At 47.3% G+C, this 20,367-nt stretch overlaps 1 protein-coding gene across 15 annotated transcripts in view; it reads right to left on the bottom strand.

Moving 5' to 3' along the window:
* The window catches only part of CACNA1D (calcium voltage-gated channel subunit alpha1 D), a 305,943-nt gene that overhangs the window by 27,935 nt on the left and 257,641 nt on the right, over positions 1–20,367 (bottom strand). For 9 of the 15 annotated variants that reach the window (XM_084797091.1, XM_084797101.1, XM_084797105.1 and 6 more), the window contains 9 exons: positions 16,193–16,237; positions 15,644–15,772; positions 12,394–12,459; positions 10,955–11,046; positions 9,334–9,493; positions 8,664–8,791; positions 8,429–8,525; positions 3,408–3,510; positions 1,533–1,634 (listed from right to left, as the gene is read on the bottom strand). In XM_084797091.1, coding sequence (XP_084653217.1) covers positions 1,533–1,634; positions 3,408–3,510; positions 8,429–8,525; positions 8,664–8,791; positions 9,334–9,493; positions 10,955–11,046; positions 12,394–12,459; positions 15,644–15,772; positions 16,193–16,237 — 922 coding nt within the window. The remainder of the gene's footprint in view (positions 1–1,532; positions 1,635–3,407; positions 3,511–8,428; positions 8,526–8,663; positions 8,792–9,333; positions 9,494–10,954; positions 11,047–12,393; positions 12,460–15,643; positions 15,773–16,192; positions 16,238–20,367) is intronic. The other 6 variants (XM_084797097.1, XM_084797096.1, XM_084797103.1 and 3 more) reach the window with 1 other exon arrangement.

Raw genomic sequence — 20,367 nt, 5'->3', positions numbered from 1 at the left:
CACTTCATGAGAAGTTTTAGTGGAGACAAATGTTGATCAGTTTTTCAAAGGAAGAGCACTTAGGTCACAAGCTAAATTCTGAGCTTTTTTTCCCCTACTAAGAGGGAAAGAAACAGGAGTGTCGTAGAGATGCAGGTGACACTCTTCGATCACACCTTGTGTGAGGAGAGCTATTCCTGGGGGCATTAGACGGGCCACTATGGAGGTGGTGTTTCCAAAGAGAGAGGTGAGTGTCTCGGGCTAGTGTGTGGAAGGTTTACACAGACAGGCACAGCCTGCTATTCTGAAGCATGCATCTGTATTTTGGCAAACAATGTAGGGGAATCCAGTTGGCAAGAGATAACTCTGATTCCATGCCACCACCCTAAAACAGAATTGCTTCAGAATATTCTGGGAGTTGAAAGGAATGGAGGCTGCAGAGGAAGCTCAAGCAGAGTGTTACAACATTTTAAAAAGCGGCTCATCTAAGCCATGCGACCACTTGGATGTGCAGCTGAAAGGAAAAAAGCGGAAACCAAGAGGAGTTTTAGAAGTGCAGAATCAGGTCTGGGCGGGGGGGGGGGGGGGCGTCTGTGCCTTGAGGTAGAAATTTCCCCCATTTTGATCATTTCTTTCTGAGCCATTTTCCCAGAGTTGAGCCAGTGGCTAGGCTAGCTCTGGGTGGCCTTGAACCCCTAGGGACAGACAGTCCTACTAAGGAGCAGAACTCCCTCAGAGCCACCAGCTCTCACTTTGTGGGTGCTAGACTCAGCTTCCGAATCTTAATCATGCCACCCTATTAAAGTGCTATTGGCTATAAAACATACCAGATGTGTGACATGTGTCTAGGCAAGGGTTAGCTAGACTGCTAGGAGGCGGGGACACCGGGTAAGCAGATTCTGCACTTTTAAAACTTGAAACAAAACAGTTGGAAAATAACCATCTCACTTCTATGTTCACATGTATTTAAACAAAAATAGAGAAACAGTGTGTATATATATATATATATAATATATGGATATTATATATATGTAAAATCTAAATGTTTAGTCAGTTAATTTGTGATAAATAACAAAAGGAAATAAACAAGCATGCTTGTTAGCTCTACTTATAAATCTCATTAAAGGGCATTCTTGGTAACTACAGTAGGAAATTGTCTTCTTAAAGTTACTTTAGAAGTATTTTCTAAAAACTACCCATTTTTTCTCAAGACATTTAAAGCTGGAAGCTAGTTTTAAATATTTCTTTTGGGTCAAAAGTACAAGATGTTTCCTTGTGTGAGAGCTGTCATGTTCTTTTCCATTGCTTTTTCTACTGACAGCAAAGCCCCTGCTCCAGGCACAGGGGTCTGGACTCCTCCCCCACTGAAGCCTCTCTGGCCTCCTGTCACCCCAAACACTGTCATGTGAAGCCAAAGGGCTCCTTTACCTGTGGGTCTCACACTCTACCGGGCTAGGAAAGCACCCTGCATGTCCCCTCTGGGCTGTCTGGAGGCGCTGCCACTGCCACTAAGTCCTCCATCAAGAGCTACGTGGGAACTAGGTTACACTGACCACCGGCTGGAGGGACAACTTGGTCCAGCAGCTTCATGCTCGTCTTCTTCCAGATTTTCTTTATCACGGCTCGGAGTTCCTCATTAGCTTGCTCCAGGTTCCCTGAATCCAAAAGGCAAGAAGAGGGCTATGCGGACACTGCACAGACGAGCCTTTCATCTGCGGCCAGAGCTCTCTCCTGCCTGGCACTGTGTTGCTGGCTTCTTGTATTGCCTTCTGATAGAACCCTCCCCTTGGGCTCTCCACAGTGAGTGCCAAATACTCTTCCTTTATTTAGAAAAGTTTATGAAGCCTACACAATTTGGAGGCCCACCACTGGGGAAAGATGATTTCCACCTGGGAATTCAAGAGGTACTCTCTGTTGCCATGGCAACCTCCCTCAGAGAGAACCTATGTTCCTCCTTTAGCTCCTAGACCAGAAGGCAACTGCCTATTCCTCCTCCCCTTCCTCTTCCTCCCCTTCCTCTTCTTCTTTTCCTCCCTTCATTGCCCCTCCATTTCCTTTCCCTGCTCCTCTTCCTTTTTTTTTTTTTTTAAGATTTATTTATCATGTACAATGTGTTCTGCCTGCATGTACACACACAGGCCAGAAGAGGGCACCAGATCACACTAAAGATGGTTTTGAGCCACCATGTGGTTGCTGGGAATTGAACTTAGGACCTTTGGAAGAACAGTCAGTGCTCTTAGCCTTTGAGCCATCTCTCTAGCCCCAGCCCTCCTCTTCCTTTTTCTTTCTTTGTTCCCTTCTTTCCTTCATCCCCACTCCTCTTTCCGTCTTCCCCTCTTCTTCTTTTTCCTCTTGCATCTCCTCTCCCTGCTCCTCTCAATCCCCTTCCTTCCTCTTGCTTTTTCTCCTCCTCCCCTTCCTCTTCCTTCTCTTCTCCTTTTTCTCCTCCTTCTTTTCCTCCTCCTCCTCCTTCTCCTCTTCCTCCTTCTCCTCCTCCTCCTCCACTGCACCCCAATCCTGCCTTTGTTCCTTCAGACTAAACATCACCCAAATAAGACTCAGGCCCTACTGTGGGCACTCATCCCCACCTCACAGCCTTGACTCCTTCCTAGAAGATGCTTGTCTTTCCTACTGCTACATCAACACACACGGCCATCCTCCCTTCTGAGACCCTTTAATGCTATTTGTGGCATAAGAGGCACATGTTGGACTGGAAGAGGCTAGTTCTGTTGGGCAGAGCTCCAGGTTGTGAAGAACAGCTGCCCTCTGACTGGATGCATGACTCTACTGTCCTCTCTCACCCCCTTCTTGTCTCTCATAAAGGCTTCTATCTCCTCACCTCAGGCTCACTCCCTGAGACCCTGCAGCAATCTGCTTGCCATGCCCCTATAGCGCAGTCTCTGAGCCAACCCCAGAGGCACATTCCACTGCCAGCTCAGGCAGGTTTGAGTAGGGCTGAGTGTGGCACGATAAAGAGCAGAGCTGAGATGTGGAGCGGCTAGCACACCCCACATGCTGACCACGGTGTGTGCGCCGTCCACCCAGCCTGCTGAGAACCGTCCCTGGCATCTTTTCCATGCAGTTCCTTTTTAGGGACAGAGAAGTTACTGCCTGCAAGTGTGAGTTGCCTCACTGATGGTGCTGGTGAAGAACAGTGGGAGTGGGTCACCTGTGGCTTTTGTCTATGTCCCCACATGTCCTGCAGTGTAGTAAGCAGTGTGGTGAGCCACCTGCAGACATTATGGGATGGAGCAAAGTATAACGGAAAACCAGAAGGGATGTGGTGGTCAGTTGGCCAGACACACATATTCTCCCTGTAGCCACACCGTTTCCCAAGGCACCCCAGTAATTAAGAGAAGGTCCGGAAGGGAGACCCAAAGTGGGTGTGTGTGGGGTGACGGCTCCCACTCTTTCCAGGGAATGCTCACCTTCAGTCTTGATCTTGAGAGCTGTCCGGACCAAAGCAAACAGGGTTGCATTGAACATGACCGTCCCATCGCTGTTGAGAGGCATGTTCATGGCAACTAATCTCTGTAGAAGAAGAAAGAGCTCCTCAGGAGAATGCAAATACCCTATGGTAGCACGTCCCTTTTTGATATTCATACTTTGTTCATCCCTCATTCATGTTCTGGGCAACCCTCACTTCAACTCAACAGCTGTTTGGCAGCATCTCTAATATAGTTAATTATAGGTATCAACATAACTAGTCTCTGGCTGCCCAGACACTGGGTTAAATAACATCTCTAGGTATGGCCGTGACAGTGTTCTGAAGAGACTAGCATTTGAACTGATAAACTAAGCAGAGCAGATGCCTGTGAAAGTGGACACTTGTCATTCAACCACAGCACAACAGAGCCGAAATTTCCCTCTTTGCCTGCCTGCTTGAGGTGGGACACCAGTCTACTTCTGACTGACAAGCATTGCATTGGTCCCCTGGTTCTCGAGCCTCAGTCCTCAGACTGAACTGTGCCACAGATCTGAGTCTCCCACTAGAAGATGACAGACTGTGGAACTTCAAAATCACATATCACATAATAAACCTCTTCTTGTGCATGCATGTATGTGTGTATACATCTATACATTGGTCACATATACAGACATACACATATAGATGCCCACGGAGACCCTATCAGTCCTATTTCACAAGAGAATACTGACAAATACAACCCAACATCTGCGAGGATCCTGGGATAACAAAGGTCAAGCTTCAGTCATGAAATCTAAGTGCTGACAACTGAATGCTATTTGGTGTTTAACAATTAATAACTACATTAATGTACCACAATTTCTTTATCTATTCTTCTACGGAGGGACACACAGAAATAGGCTGTTTCCATGTTCTGGCTATTATGAATAAGGCTACTATGAACATGGTAGAGCATATGTCCCTGTTGTGTGCTGGAGCTTCTTCTGGGTATATTCCAAGGAGTGGAATAGCTGGGTCTTGAGGTAGCCCTATTCCCAGTTTTCTGAGATAGCACCAGATAGATTTCCAAAGTGGTAGTACTAGTTTGCATTCCCACCAGCAACGAAGGAGTGTTCCTCTTTTTACACATCCTTGCCAGCATGTGGTGTCACTTGAGTTTTTTATCTTAGCCATTCTGATGGGTGTAAGATGGAATCTCAGAGTCGTTTTGATTTGCATTTCTCTGATGACTAATGATGTTGAACATTTCTTTAAGTGTTTCTCAGCCATTTGATATTCCTCTGTTGCGAAGTCTCTGTTTAGTTCTGAGCCCCATTTCTCAATTGGGTTATTTAGTTTGGTGGTGTTTAATTTCTTGAGTTCTTTATATAGTTTGGATATTAGACCTTTGTCAGATGCAGGGTTGGTGAAGATCTTTTCCCAGTCTGTAGGCTGTCGCTTTGTTCTGTTGACAGTGTCTCCTGTCTTACAGAAGCTTCGCAGTCTCATGAGGTTCCATTTATTAATTGTTGACCTTAAGGCATGGGCTGTTGGTGTTCTGTTCAGGAAGTTGTCACCCATGCCAATGTGTTCCAGGCTCTTCCCCACTTTTTCTTCTAACCGATTTAGTGTCTCTGGTTTTATGTTGAGGTATTTAATCCACTTGGACTTGAGTTTTGTGCATGGTGACAAATATGGGTCTAATTGCACTTTTCTACATGTAGAAATCCAGTTAGACCAGCACCATTTGTTGAAGATGCTATCCTTTTTCCATTGAATAGATTTGGCTTCTTTGTCAAAAATCAGGTGATTATATGCATGTGGATTCATATCTGGGTCTTCAATTCAATTCCATTGATCAACCAGCCTATTGCTGTGCCAGTACCATGCTGTTTTAATTACTGTTCCTCTATACTACAGCTTGAGATCAGGTATAGAGATTCCTCCTGAGGATCTTTTATTGTATAATATTGTTTTAGCTATTCTGGGTTTTTTGTCTTTCCATATGAAGTTGAGATTTGACCTTTCAATGTCTTTTAAAAATTATGTAGGTATTTTGATAGGGGTTGCATTGAATCTGTAAATTGCTTTTGGTAAGATGGCCATTTTTACTATGTTAATTTTCCCAATCCATGAACAAGGGAGATCATCCCATCTTCTCATGTCGTCTTCAATCTCTTTCTTCAGGGACTTAAAGTTTTTTTTTTTCAAACAAGTCCTTCACTTGCTTGGTTGGGGTAATGGAATACTACTCAGCTATTAAAAACAAGGAATTTCTGAAATTTGTGGACAAATGGATTGAACTAGAAATGATAATAATGAGTGAGTTAAGCCAGAAGCAGAAAGAGTCAAATGGTTTATACTCACTTATATCTGGACACTAGCCCAAGGGGCATGTCCCATGAAAGTCTTATCAGGAAAGTGGGACAGAGGGGAGGACATCCTGTTGGGACTTTAGATGAGAGAAGTATGGGAGAATGGGGAAACAGATGGTTTCAGAGGGCCCTAGAAACCTGCAAGAAGAACATTATGACAGGTGGATTTGTGCCCAGGGGTCCTGCTCAAACTATGGCACCAGCCAAGGAATATATGTGCAGTAAACATCAAACCCCGACCCAGATCTAGTCAATGGTCAGGACATTCCCCACAGTTGAGCGGAGAGTGGGGTCTGACTTTCACATGAACTCTGGTGCCTCATACTTGACCACGTCCCCTGGATAGGGAGGCCTGGTGGCACTCAGAGGAAGGATATCAGGCTACCAAGAAGAGACTTGATACCCTATGAGCATATACAGGGGGAGGAGGCCCCCCCTCAGTCACAGTCATAGGGGAGGGGAATAGGGGGAAAGCAGGAGGGAGGGGGGAATGGGAGGATACAAGGGATGGGATGACTATTGAGATGTAAAATGAATGAATTAATAAAAAATAGTTTAAAATAAAATAAAAGAGAAAATGATATAAAAATAATTACATTATTAACTAAATGGCATTGTCCATGTACTCAGCTTGTTGTCATTAGTCAGCTCTCTGTGTCTTGGGGCCAGATCCCCCCTCTAGGCACCTCCTTCAGAATTTTATAATACTTTAACGATACAGCAAATATGAAGGCCAGGCTCAGGGACTGAGCCTGTCACCCAGTAGAACCCACTCCTGACCACGACCCAGAGAGAGTGCTGTCCGCAAGTCTCCAGAAGCAGAATGCCACGTGCCATCTCCGGAGCTCTCCATGGCTCCTCCCAAGGCTTGGCGTTTCAGAATAGACTCCTACTACCCACTTCTCACTCCTCCCCAGGTACCTCGAATACCACTGTCAAGGAGAGTCACAGGAGAACTTGGGGGTAAGAGACACCCTCTTTGGGCTCCAGTCACCTCATTGTAAACTCAGACAGCAAGCCAGGCTGACAGGCCTTGCGAGGATTGAAGTAGATCACAGACACAAAGGTTTTATGTCTTCCATGTGGTAAGGGTTAAATAAATAATGTTTATATATTTTTTAAATTTCTCGCTAGGCATGGTGGCATATACCTTTAATCCTAGCACTTGGGAGGCAGAGGCAGGCAGATCTCTGAGTAGGAGGCCAGCCTGGTCTCTACAGGCACTTCCAGGTGAGCCAATGCTACATAGTATGATCCCCATCTGAAAAACAAAACAAAGCTAAACCCAAACTTAAATGATTTAAAAAAAATTTTTTTTGGCTAAAATTTTATAGCAAAAGAAAGATCTAAATGTTTTTCCCGCCCTACTGAAGGACTAGAATGTGGTTGCCTAGGCAACCTCCCTAAATTTCAGCTCCTACTGTCAACCTTTGCTGTCTCCAAGTCAGTGTGGCCAAGAGGACTGTGGCACGCACTCACTTTTCCTGACCAAGGCCTACGTCAGCCAAATGAATGGCTTTGTGCCTTAAGGACACTTGAGCCCTTAGTTAAAGGAAGCTGGAATGCAGACAGAGATGGACTCAATCCGCTGGGCTCCGCGTCGCTCTTTGGACTGCATGGACTTCTTCAAGGAGCTCGGCAGGCAAACCTTGTACCCCTGCTGCTACAGTGACATGAGACTGTTTCTGTGGGATCTATGGGAAAAAGACCAAGGAGAACTGAGGCTCCACATGACCAGTGTGGGGGTGACAGAGACAGGGTAGGAGATCCGAGCTCATCCCAGGGACACTTGAGCTTCATGCCCCAGGGAGGGCTCTACAGAATTGTACAGCAGCAAGGCCACATGCAACATGCCACCATGTCCGCACTGCCAATCTAGGGTCGGTCTAATGTCTACCGCTGCCAAGCCAAGGGCTAAATTGGTTCTTTCCTCATTACCCTCTCCTCACCTGGCTGCAAGGTATCCCCCATTGTGCTTCCTCAGCCAGCAGCCTCCATGGTGCCCGTGCCCCTTCCCCCACACCCACTGCCTGCATCCTGGCTGCCCTGTTCACTTCTTTCCTTCAGTCGGCTTCGTCATACCAACACAATCAACTCTGAGGTGGTGGCTCGAAATTCCTGCCTCTTCCCCAGACTCATGTTCTCCACTGGGTTCGGGGTAGCATGGACTATCAGATCAGGCCCAGCTTAGGCACGGAGCTCTCCGCCACTTCCTCTGGTCACAGGGTGGCCCAATGGCTTGCTGTTGGCTGGGCTGAGGGTCCCCTTCTCTTTCTTCTGTCTGCTCTGTACTCCCTTCCGAGGAGCCCCGCCTGCCTCTGACTGGCTCCTGTGTAGCATCTGTTTTTTTACGCTGGTTTGCTGGTGCTGGGCATCAAACCCAGGACCTGGCACGTACTCAGCTACATCCGCAGCCACCTGGCCCTGACCTAAATATCACTTCCTTTGACATCTACCCCAGTGCCAAATTGCAGCACTCCCTTCACCTTCTAATTATTCCTGACAGGAGTCTAAGTATTACAAATTTGACGGTACCTCCAAGGCAGAAAACATTATTATCTCCACACATCCAAGACCGTAAGGAAGGCTTGGCCGAATGTCAATTAGTGTATATGTGTGAGGAACACAGCAGTGAAGAGGTTGTCTGACTCGGAGGCAGGACACTCACCTTACACGCCACTCGGTGTGGACATAACTTCCCAAACCCCAGGGGAGGCTGGATTCGTCGGAGCAGAGTGACCACGTCAAGGTGTTTTATCCTTCCCCTGGAAGCGAAGCACAGCCTGAGGTCCTAGGCAGCACTCCCCGGCACGAGCTGTCAGTCCCCCACCTCCACCCTGCAGGATCACCACTGACACTGACATAAGAACGCCCACAAGCCAGATGGCTGCTTGTCAACCTACTTTGCTTCGGGGTCATACTCTGACCATATTCTTTTGAATTCGTCCAAGTGGTGAGGCCCCAGAATAGACCAGTCCCGAGTCAGATAGTCAAAATTGTCCATGATAACAGCCACAAAGAGGTTGATGATCTGGAAAAGTCAACCAGGAGGGTGTTTCAGCGGTAGTGGGAGGGACCCCTTATACTGCTATCGTCCTCCTAACTACAGGGGCATGGAATATTGGAACCCACGTATCCAGATTGCAGAGGCAGGCCATAATACTCTCTCACTGGAGAACGGTTAGGAGAAGGGCAGGAGTCCGACCAGATGACTCGGCACACACTCAGGAGGAGGCGGGGGGGGGGGGGGGCTCATTAGCTGGCTCCCCGAAGCACACTGTAATCTTATAATTGAATTGCAGCTAGAGACAGCTCACACTTTAAAAGCTCTTAAAGCCATGTGCAGTGGCTTTGAAATTTTCAGAAAGGAAACAGTAGTTTATCAGCGAGCACCCAGCCCAACCCAGATGGCAGTGACACGTGCTGGATCAAGCACAACTGCCACCTGTCTGGTAGGTCCCAGAATAGGTCAACCTGCCTCAAAGCATTATGACAGGGCAGCGTTACTGGTCTGAACCCCAGATGGTAAGGCAGTTGTGGAAACGGAAAGTGGGGGCTGTTGAGACCACTTACCAGGAATGCGCAGAGCATGTAAAAGCTGATGAAGTAGACAATGGCGAAGTTGCTGCCGCAGGTGTACTCCTCTCCCGGGCTGTAATCTGAGTCTGGGTCACACAGCTTCCCCGGGAGGCAGGCAAGCATGATCTCCTGCCAGGCTTCCCCCGTCGCACACCTGTTTATATTAAGAGAAAGGGCGTTAATTGGGGAAGGGGCAAGGAAATGGTGGAGCAGACATTTGGGAAGAAAATTCTTAACTTGTGTAAAATGTATGCAACTGTAGCAATGCCATTTGGATTGTCAGATACAATTTAGTAACTAGAGGCCCAGGTATAATATGATTTATAAAAGTGTCTAAGGCAATTCTTTATATAAATGGATATTCCCTTTTCTCTGTCTCTTCTTCAAACATTCCTATTGCAATTATTTAATGATTAGTCCTGATTGAGTTTGTTGAAAGAGTTGGAAACCACCTAAATTATAAGCAAGTTGTTACAGTTACTGGAGTCATTAGATAGTGCTTCTTTGTTTCTAGAAAGCTCTCTCAGTGTAAGGAAGATTGTTTGTAAAGTTAATTAGCTGGGATTAAAAATGATCCCATAAAATATGAGGCTATAATGCTCTGTATTAGCTTTGCAGAATATGTTAGTCGTGAGCTTTGCCAGAAAAACCAACTCCACCCTTTGGGGCCAAATTTAAAGCAAGAAATTATTAAATATTAAATAATGACCAAGAGATAGATTTTGGCCAGGACCAGTAGCCTTAATTTCCTATCTGGAATGGCCTTGAGCCACATGTTGCAGGGGGCTTATAATGACAAAATTTTAGGCCACCATACTTTCCCATGAGGCTTTGTTCTTGCCCAAGAACTATAATTTCTAGCATTCCAGGGTGCTATCTGGTTCCTGGGCATGTCAGGTGTACAGGTTAATTTTGGAAATTATAAACACCCCCTCTGTGTCTGTTTCCCTGGCTGTGTTCTGGCACATTCTTCATGCATGAGTATCTATCTACTGTGTGTGTGTGTGTGTATTTGTGCACATTTGTGTGTTTCTGTAGTGTCAGCTACAATCTGAATGGCCCCAGCAGTTTTAACAAGGCAGGTAGTCCCTCTCTAGCTGAAATGCTGGTTTGGTTTACGAATACAAAATTGGGCCCAGTGAGATGGGCCAGCCGGTAAAGGTGAGTTCAGTTCCCAGAACCTGTGTAAAATGAAAGAAGACTAATCCCACAAATTTGTCTTCTGAACTTCACATGCACACAGTGGCATATCCATCCCGAACATATATTATATGCACACATACAAACATATACACATACATGCATATATACACACATACATACATATGAAATAATAATAATGTCTTCTAAAGGTATAAAACAGCTGAGCATAGTAGAACATTTTGAGAGGCTGAAGCAAGAGGATGGTCATGAGTCTGAGGCTAGCCCACACTACAGGGTAAGTTCCAGGCCAGCCTGTGCTACACACTGAGATCCTGTTTCAAAACAAAATAACTAACTAACAAATACAGAACAACAATGACAGAGCAAGTCTGTGCAGACATAACCAGGAAGAGCACACATGACCCCACCCCTTCCAGAACTCTAGGGCACCCTCCCCCCAGGACCTGGTCACCTGAAGAGCAGCAGCACCGCCTGGGGAAACGTCTGGAAGTTGTTGTTCCTATTGATCTGGTTGTTATCTCTCATGGCCACTTTGCCAAACATCTAGACAAGGAAGTTATTAAAAGAGAAAAGTCAGGTTTTTGTCATTGTTACAGTTTGGAATTTAACGGGCCTCCCCAAGTTCACGTGGTGAGAAGATTGTTCTCTGCAGGTGGCACTGTTGAGAGGTAGCAGTATGACAGGCCCTGAGGTCATTGGCCCCTGGGGTTGTGTCTTCACAGGGGAATGTAGGAAGCTGACACCCAGCCTCTCTAAGCGGTTCTGTCCCATGATGCATTTCTACGATGGTATCCTGCCTTGTCATAGGGCAAAACAGTGGGCTGTCAATTGTGGCCTAGATCTCCTCAACTGTGGGCCATAGGAAACGTTTTCTCCTTGAGTTAATTATCTCCAATATTTCAGTATAGCAATGAAATGCCAGCTAACACAGTCATATAGGAAGATTTATGTGATTTTAGAACTAACTCAGGTTTAATGAACAACTAGGGCTGCCTTAGGACACCTGGCACTTTCTGCGGTTGGCATAGATCCGCTGGGCACAGCGTGTCCCCTGAGCTGCCTCTTTCTCATGAGGCATATAGCTCGTCTTAAAACTCCCAATAAAATTCCTACAAGTACTTCTATGCCTTCGGGACAAGAAAATAAATAAATACAACATCTCTCTGTGCTGGAGTTACCTCATCACCCACCTGCTCTAGCCAGAGCAACAGCATTCCACCCTCTGGTCATCTGGACCCAGAGCTGTTCACCGCCCTCCAGCTGCCCCAGGGTGTTAGGACCCAGCTGCACATGGGGCCCCAGACCTTTCCCAACCCAGGAACACATGCTGCAGCCTCTGAGCCTAAGAGCCTGCGTCCATGCCTCCCTGGAGAGGTGTGCTGTCCCAACTCAGTCCTAACCAAGGCAACTGGAAATCCGTGCGTAGCCCACAGATGTGACAAGGCATGGTCCTGCCGAGTATCAACAGGCTGTGGACTGCTGAGTGTCTTCCGTCATCAGGACAGAGCACGTGGTCTTCAGCACTGATGACTGGGGCATCCTCTTGCACTGGGGCGCCTGCGGCATTCTGCTGCTCAGACCCACCACAGGTCCCCTCATCTAGGTCACTCTCCTAGGACATGAGTGCCTGTGTTGGCGGAGGGCTGCTAGCACAACACACTCCTGCTACATCTTCAGCTCTGCATCCTTCTGGGTCTGGTTCCCCCTGGCAGCAGCCCTGTCGTGGGAGCTCAGTCCCACCTGAGGGGCTATAAGGCTCTCCTTCTCTCCTCAGTACCCAAGGCATCTGGCTGAAAACATCACGGCCTTGTCTTTCGGCTTTACCTGGCCTAGGTTTGGACCGGGGCCACCTTGGAAAGGGCCCTGTGAGGAAAAGCAGCCGCCGCTCACCTGCATGCCGATGACTGCGTAGATGAAGAACAGCATGGCAATGAGGAGGGCAACGTACGGGAGCGCCTGCAAGAGACAGAGTGCTGGGGTTGGCGGGCGCTGGGCTTGGTGGGCGCTGGGCACCGGTCCTTGCCCTGCTCAGCCCTCAGGAGGCCTGGCCCAGCACAGGGGATCCGAGCATCTGCACACCCAGTGCTATGAAACGTAGGCAGGCACGGTTTGCTTCCCAAGCTTGTTATTACTCTGTGCTAACCCTACACGTTTCCCCATATAGACTCATGGATGCTGGTGAGCTCTAAATGTATTCTGCAACCTTCATGAAAACACAATTGACCAAAAGTGTTGCCAAATACCAGATGCCCCAGTTGCCTCGGTTCCCTCTGTATCTGGGGTCGGGGCTAGGGAGTGCTTGTAGAACAGCCAAGAAGCTCCTTGATGCACCTTGATTCTGGCTTCCCTTCGGATGAGCCCTCAGGAGTAGAATTACTGAGCCAGAGAGGGTCAAAAGCCATTTCAGAACGCAAGCCACTTTAAAACGCACCATGGGCAATACAGTTTATGAAAATATCCTCAAAGAGGCTGCAGGTTTTGCTGGACCTCACAGTTAATACCCCTTGAGGTCGCTCAGCGCTTTATCCTGTCACGAGCTCAGCCTGTTTGTTTTAACTTGTCTTTAAGATAGCAATATAGCAACCAACCTAAATTGCCTTGGATTTCCTATGTAATCAACTTTACAAGCTAAGATAATGCAAGCCTATAATAAGTTATGTACTCCTCTGTGCCCTTGGCCCAAAAAGCAATTCATGTATGCATGCGTTTGTATGTATGTGTGTGTGTGTGTGTGTGTGTGTGTACATGTGTGCATGTGTGCTATAGTAATAAGTGCTGAAAACATAAAATAGGTTGAAAACAATCTTATAAAACAAATATTTTCCACAAGTCAGCACCCAGACAGAACGTGTGTGGTGTGCTTGCAGCACTGAGTGCTCTGGGGTCTGGCATAAATCACTCAATCCCTTGCAAAGCCTGTTAAAGATCCCTGCCAAGTGGCCCTTATTCCTTCAGCATGTGATGCTTTCTATGCTGCATAGAAAATACAGAGCAAAGCCCTTTCTTAGGGACAGTGAGACATCGGTCAGCCTGAGGTATGGCAAGATATGGCGACAGATCAGACATATACAAACGACAGACTGCAGGCAAGCCAGCATGTAAAAATAACAGCCAGACCGAAGTCAGGGAGAAACAAGGAGTCTTCAAACTTGGGGCTACTCTTGGTCAAATTAACTCAAGGGGAACTGCTGAGCTCTCTCTCCTTAATGCAACTCGGGCGTACTGTGCGGTGTCTGGGGCTATCTTTAAGGCTTTTAACTTAGCCAGGTGACCATCTGAAAACAGCTACAAAGTCAAGGGCTGGGCGCAGGAAGAAAAGAGGTTCCTTTTAAGAGCACTCAAACAAGTAGATGTGTCTGGCCCCAGACCCGAGTTCTTTCTCCGCACACCCCCTGACAGCTTTTCTCCATCACCACACATGGCAGCTACATCTATGTGCATTGTAGCACAGGGCTGCCTAGGCTATTGGGATAAATACAAGCACAGGTGATAAGAATAGCCCTTTCTCGCCTGCCTAAGAAAGTGCCTCAGAGTGCTGATAGGCCGCTTACAGGCTAGAGGCTCTGTAACTTGCAGCCTGGCCCAGTGCTGCAGCGCTATGCCAGCAGATACAGTGCTTGCCAGAGTCCCAAAAGGCTATTCTCTCCACAAAGGCTCTTTGTACTTTCTTCCTAGACATCCAAATGTCTGAGGGCTATGCTGGCAGACTGTCGCAGGGCAAATCACGATTTTGTCACATGGCTTCTTTACCTAGTTTTTTTTAAGTTTAATAATTTCATCAAGAAAAAAAGATTGTTTTGCATGGCTTCACTCCATTATTCCAGTAGCTCATCTCTGGAACATGATATAAGTGACCATGGAGTCCTGCAGGGCTTGGCCACATCCCATTTCTCTTGCCCAGGATGGTCCTGTCTCTCTCTGAGCTATACCCTCTTTCTCAGTCTCCATCCTTTTCAACAGGACTGTGACTTCCTTTCTGTGAGCTTCTGTTTTATCCTTTCCCTAAATGCCATCTCTTTCCTTTCCCCCATTCACTGGGGGGGGGGGGGGGGGGAGAATCACTGTGATTTTCCACTGGTTATCCCAGAGGTGGTGAAGGGCAAACTTGGAGCTTCTCTTTATATAACTTGACATGTTATAACATTTGACTAATCAATGAAACTCGGCTGACGAAGAAGTGAAGGCGCATGGCTCACTCTGCAACGTTTGTACATGTTCATGAATTCCCTATATAGCTGCACCTTTTTACCACAAATCTGTATTTATTCCTTATCCTCAACCAATTCAGTCTAGATGAGTGTAATGCCTACAGCAGGGCACCAGAAGGTGCAGGGGAAGCTGGCTCTGCCCAGGAATGGGTCAGAACCAATCTAAGGAGCCATAGGTGTCAGATAAGGCCAGCTAGATACCTAGATAAACTGAACTCTAATTCTACCATTATAATTAGAAGCCATTTAAGAGAGCTATGTGGTGGTTTGGATGAGAATAGCCCACCTAGACGCTTACGTTTCAGTGCTTGGTTCTTCAGTTAGTGGAACTGTTTGGGAAGGATTAGGAGGTGTGGCCTTGCTGGGGAAGGTGTGTCCCTGGGGTTGGGCTTTAAGGTTTCCAAAAGCCTAGGCCAGGCCCAGTCTCGGTGTCTATCTCTCAGCCTATAACTCGCAGATAAGACGAGAGCTCTGAGTTACTGCTCCAGTGTCCATGCCTGCCTGAACACCGCCATGCTTCCCACCATGCTGGCTGTGGACTCACCCTGCGAAACTGTAAGCAAACCCCAACTAAACGCTTTACTTTTGTTGCTTAGGCCACAGGCTGCGGAGCTTCGGGGAATGTGTAGTGACCTCCCTGCCTCAAACACCACTCTTACTAGACATTCTGGGCAAGCAAAAGTCCCAGAGACTTACGTTTCTTTCCATCTGGAAAATGGTGCAGATCTCTGACTTTCAGGGCCTAATGTCTGCATTTTGTTTAGCATCCCATAATCTCTACTGACATAGTATTCACGGGTGTGTGTGTGTGTGAGAGAGCGTGAGCGCACGCACATGCATGCGCACATGCGTTGGGGTCTTCTGGGACAGATGACAATTCCTGCCTTACTTGTGCTCTCAGGGAGAGAGAGGGAAGTCCGGGTCGCTCTTACCTGAAAGGACTTGATGAAGGTCCACAGCAGTGTCCGGATGCCTTCCCCCCTGCTGAGAAGCTTCACCAATCGCATCACTCGGAAAAGACGGAAAAAGGTGATGGAGATTCTATTGCTCTCTTCAGAGTTCTGAAGGATTATCATGGAGAGGTCAAACCCAGCAGGAAGCAGAACGTGCACACAACACTTTCAGACACACAGCAACAGACGCAAACGTGACAGAGGTGAGAACTGGAGATGTGTTTCTAGGGCCTTTCACCTCAAAAAGCATGGTATGAAAGGAGAAGTCACGTGCTAACAACACAGGGGGAGGGTTGGGGGGGCGGGGAGACTGCATCCACACAGCACATGCATGTCCACGTGTTCTACTGTGTGAGAGGAGAGCGCTGGGCTGCTCAAGAGTACTGGACACTGATGATGGATGCAAACCACTGCAGACACTGCTCTGGAAGGACGGTCATGAGAATACAGAACGCCAGTGGAAGACTCGACATGGTCAAATAAACTCAAGGGGAAGGCCCAGCCCCTGGGACCAGCCCCTGATCTTACCCCAGGTGTGGCGGTTGGGAGAGGGACATTTTCACTTTCAGTTGGCTTTAAGAGATCAAAGAGTGACATGTATTAATGAAGCGGGAAGGAAGCAGTGGCTCAGGAAGACAGTCCCCCCTTTTACCAGTGTGCAGTTAATGCCTTAGGTCAACACAGCTGCTCCCGGCCTGAGAAGACATACTATTCTAGTCTAGTTTCCTCGTGGGGAAGTGATGTCTGATCAAAGACTGTGGGACGTACCTTAGTGGTCTCTAAAGACACAGGTTCCGAGAAACCTGCTTCTCAGGCTCAGTCACAGGAGCTGACCCCCTACAGCAGGCCTCCTGGTCCAGGACATAGGAATGACTCTAGCCACAGGGCAACCGGTGGCTCTGCCTGTGGGTCCCATACTTAAATGTTATGCGTGCTCCATAGGATCTGTGTCTCTGCTGAAGGGCTGGAAGGCCTCATCAGTGCAAGGGACAGAGGCAGGCTTCTCTCCAGCAGCCTGCACTGCTTGGCTTGAAGTTCAAACCTGACCCTAGTCAAGCAAGCACTGCAGTCTTCAGGACCCTGGAAGGGCCATGGCCCAGATTGTCTGAGCCCCAGCAGCTCTGCCTCACCTAGATCTGTGTGTCCAGGAATGGGCTCATTTGCTTCTCTCACCTCCGTGGAGGCCTGAGCCCTTCTTCACCCTACTCAGTGCGGGGAATTGCTTATGAGACTACAAAGATGAGTTTCCCCTTCCCGGAAGCATCTTTAAGTGACAATAGCCAGGATGGGGAAAGGACAGCCTCCAGTCTCTCCCGCCAATAACTGCCATTTCCACTGAGGCAGTGGGTCTTCCTGAGATTGGACAAAGGGCAGGCTCCTCTGTTGGTGATTCCCAACGAAGGCTTTCTGTGGCACACAGTAAAACTATACAGGGAAGGTAGGTGGGTGTGCTGCTAGCAGCTTCCTTCCCTGGGGGAATGGGGAAAACAAAGGCTTGTTTCTTAAGCTGCTTCCTGAGACCAAACATAGGAATTCTATGACCCTTAGTAAAATAATAATAATAATAATAATAATAATAATAATAATAATAATAATAATAATAATAATAGTTTGGATACATCAGAGTACACTTGTAATTCAGCAGTGACTCTGGACCCAAGTTCTGACCACTAGAGAGGGCTCTTGTCCACTTAGATACGCAGAACAGCTCTAAGAAGGCACCTCAGAACCCAGGGTCATTAATTTTGTTAAGTTCTTTTATTGCCTCATACCAGAATTAACAATATTTCCTTAAAGGAATGGGCCTTCTTCTCCCCTTTAATTACATAGGAAGCAGGGTCTCACACAGCTGGGTTGGCCTCAAACTATGATTCTTCTTGTCTCTCAGCCTCCTGAGTTATGGGGTTCCAGGTGTAAGCCACCGACATTTAGCTTAGATCATGAGGGTTTCGTTGTTATTATTATTTGCTTTTTAACTTAGAGCTTTAACACACACAGGAATTAGATTCCCAGGACTCTTGCCCCCATATCACTTTCCCTAAGGGCCATGGAGAGAGAGGCATCACTCTTGCCCAGGCAGCTAGATGGTGCACATGTGTGTACTGTGCATATGTGTAGTTGTGTGTGTGTGCACACCTCCATTTGTCTATGCTCAGAGGACTGGAGAAGGCAGAACAGGGCCCTCTACAACTATGTTACCAAAATGCCCATAATGTATGTGGGACCTGCAAGAGCATCGGTAAGCCTGCTTGCTCTCTCTGGCCTCCCTCTTCTGCTTCCTCCTCTATGCTGCTCCATGACAGGCCATTTGTGATCTTCTTCCTTTGGGCTGATGAAAGCTGGCTAAACTGACTTTTGAAGTGAAATGTGCATCTTTTTAACTGTATCTGAAGAATGACAATCATCAAGCATTAAATTTGAAAAAAAATTTTTTTTGAGACAATGTCTCACGTAGCCCAGGCTGGCCTCAAACTCACTATGTAGCTGCCTCCGCCTCTCATGTACTGGGACTGCAGGTGTGGACCATGACACTTAGTCAAATTGTCTTTTTGTTTTGTTTTGGTTTTGTTTTGTTTTGTTTTGTTTTAAGGGGGAGGAGAGGAGACAGCATTTGTCATGAGACAAAGCAGTGGACCACACAACAAAGGGATGAAAGAACAAAGCACTTCAGGCTGCATGCACCCCCAGAATGGCCTGAGACATCGCCCCCGCAAACACACATCCACACACATCAGAGGGCAAGGACTGCTATAGGGGAGGATGCTTCAGCAGGAGTTGGTGACCGTGCAAGTTGCCAAAGTATCTTCCGAACTGGAAGGCCCCTAGGATGGCTTTGCTCCATCTGCAAAGAAGGCAACTTCTCTGACCCTGGGAAACGCTGAAAAGCACCGGGAGCCAACATGCCACCCAAGAGTTATTTTTGGGTCCTTCTATCCTTCAGGAACTCTGAAAGCCACCAAACTATTCTAATGTGCTCTCAGGGTGGAGAAGTTCGGTCCCTAGCTCACAGCGATGTTGGGCCAAGTGTTCAGCAGATAGCTTAGGGCAGTGGAGCCGTCACAGAGGGCAGGGCCACTGGAAAACCCGTGTGGGCTGTTCCAGTGGGGCAGGGGCTGTTGGAATTGGTGAAGGGACAGGATTTGGCTGCAAGGGGATTAAACTCCACCTCTACTGCTTTTTTCCAAGGGATAGAGGGGCATTTGGGATGGAAGAGGGTATAAGTGACCTGGCACTACGCTCAACTTCTGAGATCACTCACAGGTAAGCCTAGAGGACACGAGGCAGGGGAAAGACTTGCTCCCTACATGCCTTTCCCTTCAAGAATGGCCTTGAGGAGCCGAGTGATCCATGTTCAATAGAATTCCACTGTTAGCTATAGGTTTGGAACAGATAGCTTCAGTAGCTTCTGCTATTGCGAGTTCCTGCTCCTCAGCCTGGCCCCTGGCTACCTACCATATGAGAGCTAAACTATTTGCCCTCATTCCGACAACAAGCGGGTTGAAAGGGTGGAGACCCGGTCTAAGCTGGGCCCTTGACAAAGCAGTCCTAGGATCTGGGAGTGAGCCTCTGTAGATTTGTTTTGTTTTGTTTTTTTTTGTTTTTTGTTTTTTTTTTTATGTTTTTTGCTAAACACAAAACGGCCACAATTTCTAAGCAAGTCCACTCTCTCCCAGGCAACAATGGGATGGAAAAATAATGCAAAATATCAGCAACAGCCATCCCTGGGTCAGAATGTTTGTTGCTTGGTCATTTCAGAACTCAAGGAACAAACAGGCATCCAAGAGACAGCAAAGTCAATCTATCGGGTGTCATCCAACATCCAACAGTTAGCAGCTTGGTGAGATTACAAAGGTGAAGGGGGCAGGTCCAGGAAAGCTATCACGCCAGGAGCAAACAGGGCAGGGGAACATGGAGGGGACACAAGAGGGAAAGAGCCAGGTGAGCATGCAAACAGGACAGTGCAAAGGGCCACCCCTTTCTTTGTTTCTTTTCTTTCTTTCTTTTTTTGCAAAGAATACAAACAAGCTAGAGTTCTCATGGTCTAGATCACTCCTGGAAGGCTGGGCTGGTGAGTCACAGTGCCAGTGTGACTGACCAAGAAAGCCTGAGCTCAGGCCCCCACCAGGGACGAGGACATACGGGAGAAGAAACAGTTTAGATGGGCACGGCTGATCTTTAGCAAGTCCTGTGAAACTCAGTGGAACACCAAAGGCGGGAAGCAGAAACAAAGTGTACAGTCTCTGGAAGCGCGTTTGCTTAACGACTTCACCGTATATATGATTATATATACTTGCCGCTACAATTTTCTAAAAATAAAACCAACATGAAAAATCAATTAGGCAACAGAAAAGGAAGACCAGCGGAGTCTAGGGGAGAGAGCATAGCGGGTTAAACATCACAAAACATGATGATGATGATGATGACGATGATGAGGGCAACTCAAACCAGCCAACAGTGGAGCAACGGCTTTCGTGCTCAGTTGACTCTGGACGACAGAAGACAAGGCACTGAGGATGTGACATGCGTTGCTCTCCTGGGCAACTTGGGGAACTGTGTATGTATGAAGGGCGCAGGAATAAATATTCCCATTCTTACATATCTATAACATCAGAGATTAAGAATTTCCTGTCTTTCTTTTTAATTTTTGGTTATTCCCAGAGCCTAGCTCCAAGCCTACAAGTAGTGAAACTGTTGTTCAAGAT

Source organism: Acomys minous, assembly GCF_964271855.1.
Source record: "Acomys minous genome assembly, chromosome: 9".
Taxonomy (NCBI): domain Eukaryota; kingdom Metazoa; phylum Chordata; class Mammalia; order Rodentia; family Muridae; genus Acomys; species Acomys minous.
Note: the sequence above shows the minus strand (reverse complement) of the source record. Positions and strands in the feature narration are given on the sequence as shown.